This window comes from Amaranthus tricolor, chromosome 12 (assembly GCF_026212465.1).
Source record: "Amaranthus tricolor cultivar Red isolate AtriRed21 chromosome 12, ASM2621246v1, whole genome shotgun sequence".
Classification (NCBI taxonomy): Eukaryota; Viridiplantae; Streptophyta; class Magnoliopsida; order Caryophyllales; family Amaranthaceae; genus Amaranthus; species Amaranthus tricolor.
Genome location: NC_080058.1, coordinates 20390821 through 20394128, shown reverse-complemented (window position 1 = coordinate 20394128; position 3308 = coordinate 20390821). Strand labels below are relative to the sequence as shown.

General features: G+C 34.5%; 1 protein-coding gene across 1 annotated transcript in view; it reads right to left on the bottom strand.

The window, feature by feature from the left end:
- Positions 1 to 2946, bottom strand: part of LOC130828680 (uncharacterized) — a 4685-nt gene extending 1739 nt beyond the window's left edge. Inside the window, exons 1-9 of the mRNA XM_057694644.1 lie at positions 2920 to 2946; positions 2573 to 2736; positions 2367 to 2487; positions 1812 to 2036; positions 1540 to 1730; positions 1237 to 1404; positions 1051 to 1156; positions 147 to 284; positions 1 to 52 (exon numbers count right to left, since the gene is read on the bottom strand). The exon at positions 1 to 52 is cut by the window's left edge and continues 110 nt beyond it. Of these exons, the coding sequence (XP_057550627.1) occupies positions 1 to 52; positions 147 to 284; positions 1051 to 1156; positions 1237 to 1404; positions 1540 to 1730; positions 1812 to 2036; positions 2367 to 2487; positions 2573 to 2736; positions 2920 to 2946 (1192 nt within the window). The remainder of the gene's footprint in view (positions 53 to 146; positions 285 to 1050; positions 1157 to 1236; positions 1405 to 1539; positions 1731 to 1811; positions 2037 to 2366; positions 2488 to 2572; positions 2737 to 2919) is intronic.
- Positions 2947 to 3308: the final 362 nt, after the last annotated feature.

Sequence of the window (3308 nt, the reverse complement as noted above, 5' to 3'; positions counted from 1 at the left end):
AATATTGTCGGTCTAGAGCTTCCACTATGGGCTTCTCTACATCAGCGAAAGCCTATAAAGCATAATCACATAATGTTAACAATATTATCCATCCAAATTCCGTAATTTACGGTAAGCTAATAGTTCAAGAGACAGACAATACATACATTTTCCAAGGCAAAGCTATATTCTGGCCAGCGGCTAATGATGACCTCATAATCATTTAATGTTTCTTTCAGCCTATCATACATTTCATCGACAAAAGGGGTAGTAGAATGTTCCGTACGCACCCCAGACCATTTGACCTGAGAGTTAAACTCAATAATAATAATAATAATAATAATAATAATAATAACAATAATAGTAATAAATAGTAATAATTATAGAGCTAGCAGATAAAACGTGGTTCAATGTCTTCCGCGAACAGAATAAACAGAAGGGAAGAACGAGAACATATGAACAAAAAATCAAGTAAGCATGCCGACATGCTAAATAGCTTATTACTCCCTATGTTCCTTAAATTTGTTCCCATAAGAAATGTTCACGAGTTAAGAAAATTAGAATCTTTTAGATGGTGGATATATTATTTTATTAAATAATAAATTTAATGTGGGAAAAGTGAGAACCATAAATATTAAAAAAATATTAAAATAAAGCTAGTGAAAAAAATATAGAAACCACAACATATAAAATATTAAAATAAAGCTAATAAAAAAAATATAGAAACCACAACTATTAAAAAAATATGTTTTAGTGGGAAACATGTAAGAAATGTAAACAATATTAAACTATTTAAAATGAAATTGGTGAAAAAAAATGTTTGGACCATAAACATTAAAAAATATTAAAATTTTAATGAACAAGGTTAATTATGTCCAAAATTCGTGATATAAATAAAAAGATTCCTTAGGGAACAACAAATGAAACAACCCAAAATAGAAACTTTAAGGAACGGAGAGAGTATATTGTTATTAGCACGACAGCCAAGCTCTACAAACAGTTTAACAAAGTTGGCAACGCAAATGTTTGCATGAAATGCAAAATAACATAAAATTGGGCATGTATTACTACCTTGTCAAGTTTGCAGGTCTCCAGCAAAGCCAGGCGCCTATCTTGAATCCAAACAACAATATACAAGTGGAACAATTCTTTTGCATCAACTCCACCTTTTATGGGACTACGTATAAAAGACTCAATGAGAACAAACTAAATTATATAGAATGAAAACAGAAAGAAAAAGAACAGCTTAGACATTACTTGATGTTCCAGCTGACAAGATCTCTTTGGAAATCAGCAGTCGCTGTTACAAGTTCAGCCACATGCTGTGAAGGACCAGATGGAGGGCATGCAATCAGGAACTCGCGTATCCGGTTGCAGAGTTCTACACTATATATTGACGAAGATAGATTTGGGAGATCAACAAAGCTGAAAAAGCAACAAAACACAACCTATTTTTAGAACCGGAGGCACCCAGACTTAAGAATAATATCGATATTACATCATATTGCTGTAAAATGCTATCGCCTAAAATTTCCACATGAAACCAGCAAGAAAACATGCCTGGGAAGTATATTCTGATTGTAGATTTCAATATCTGTGGAAACTTCATTACTGATGTTCAAGCAAAGGGTTCTCATTTTCTGGTAGGCTGTGGACATAGTGACATGATCCAGCAAGTTTCCTTCACCGGTGTTATTAACATACTTATCTGTGTCAGCTAAATGCCTCTTAGATCTCTTCTTCGCAGCAACCTGAAAAACATGCATGATCAGCAGCAGAACAATCCAAGTGAAGTCAATTTCAAATGTACATAAATTTCTAGTGTGCTTCACCTGGAAGTGTTTGCATAGTTTGGTTTGCGCCTCAGGAGACAGGATATCGTGAAGTAGCGTGTAGAGTTTAACTGCAGGTTGCAAAGCAGGCGCAGCACACCCCTTTGCAGGCTGAAAGACGTCGAGGATTCCAGAAGCCAGTGATTCATCTAAGGCTTTGTAATTCTCAAATGCCAGAGCAAGTATCTGCTCAATTTGGTCTTCTACTTCTCCTAAGATGCGATTATGGTAAGAAGGCAACATATGATTCATTTAAGAGAAAGCAGAAGTTCGAAATAATGATGTATGCCAAATAAGTGCATAGTGTGGAAGGCAGGGGAAAAAAGCAAGTATTCAGAAGAGAGAGTGCCTTGACACATCCTACGTTACTTGGACTCGGGTACTGATGTTAGATACTGGTACGTGTCTAAGTGTCGGATACGTCTAAATATTCAATTTTACGCCTAAAATGAAGCGTCTAAGTACCATACCAATGTCCGAGGATCAAGGATCGGACATGCGTACGCTAAGCAAAATAAAGTGTCCAAGTAACATAGCACACGTCAATAATCATACCTCTTGATGACTTAGTGTGCTTTTTGTGCGGCCCTTCATAACCACAGGATAAAGCAAATCATGCACAAGAGTCGGACAATCGGCTGTAGGAGTGGCAACATCCATGACATAAGAAAGGTATCTGTTACAATAAGAATTTGAGTTGCGGTTAGCTGATGGAATTCACATGACTGAATGGAGATGCACGGAATAAATAAAAACATTACCTTAGTTTCGTGTATGAGTCAGAAACCCCATAATAGATTGCAAATTCTTCCAATAACCATTTCCATTCACCATGCAGCAGTAAATGTCTTTGCTGAAAATGTTGAACTTTCAAAGCAACTTCTAAAACCAAGTCATAAGCTACAGTCTCTGCCACGGATCCGCACTGGGTAATACCACATATATAAAAGTTCCGTAAATGATTAGCAGTGTCAACTGTCAATGATAGGGTCCCGGAAAATTGCAGGAAAGAACTATTAAAATTATTATTATTTATTGAGTATTATTATTATTTTTTTATTAGTATTATTCTTATTATTTTATTATTATTCAAAAACATAAAACTTACTAAAACAAGAGATCTAGAGCAAGGCATTATAAATTTTCACAACAGAAGAGGAAAACGCACTTAGCTGGTGGCGTGCCGTCGAAGTTGAAGAGGTTTTCTCTGTTGAATTGCTGATTTGAAACTGGTTGTCGGTCGTTATCTTGTCTGGTACTCCGATAAACTGATCCCAGATGTTAAGTAAATATAAACAAAAACTAATAAAAAGATAAATCAAAAGGAAGCAAAGGGAAGAGCACAATGCCCTTCCAAAAATAACCATGGTAACAACAACAACAACAACAACAACAACAACAATAATAATAATAATAATAATAATAAAAATAATAATAATAAAAATAATGATAATAATAATAATAATAATAATAATAATAACAACAACAACAATAAAA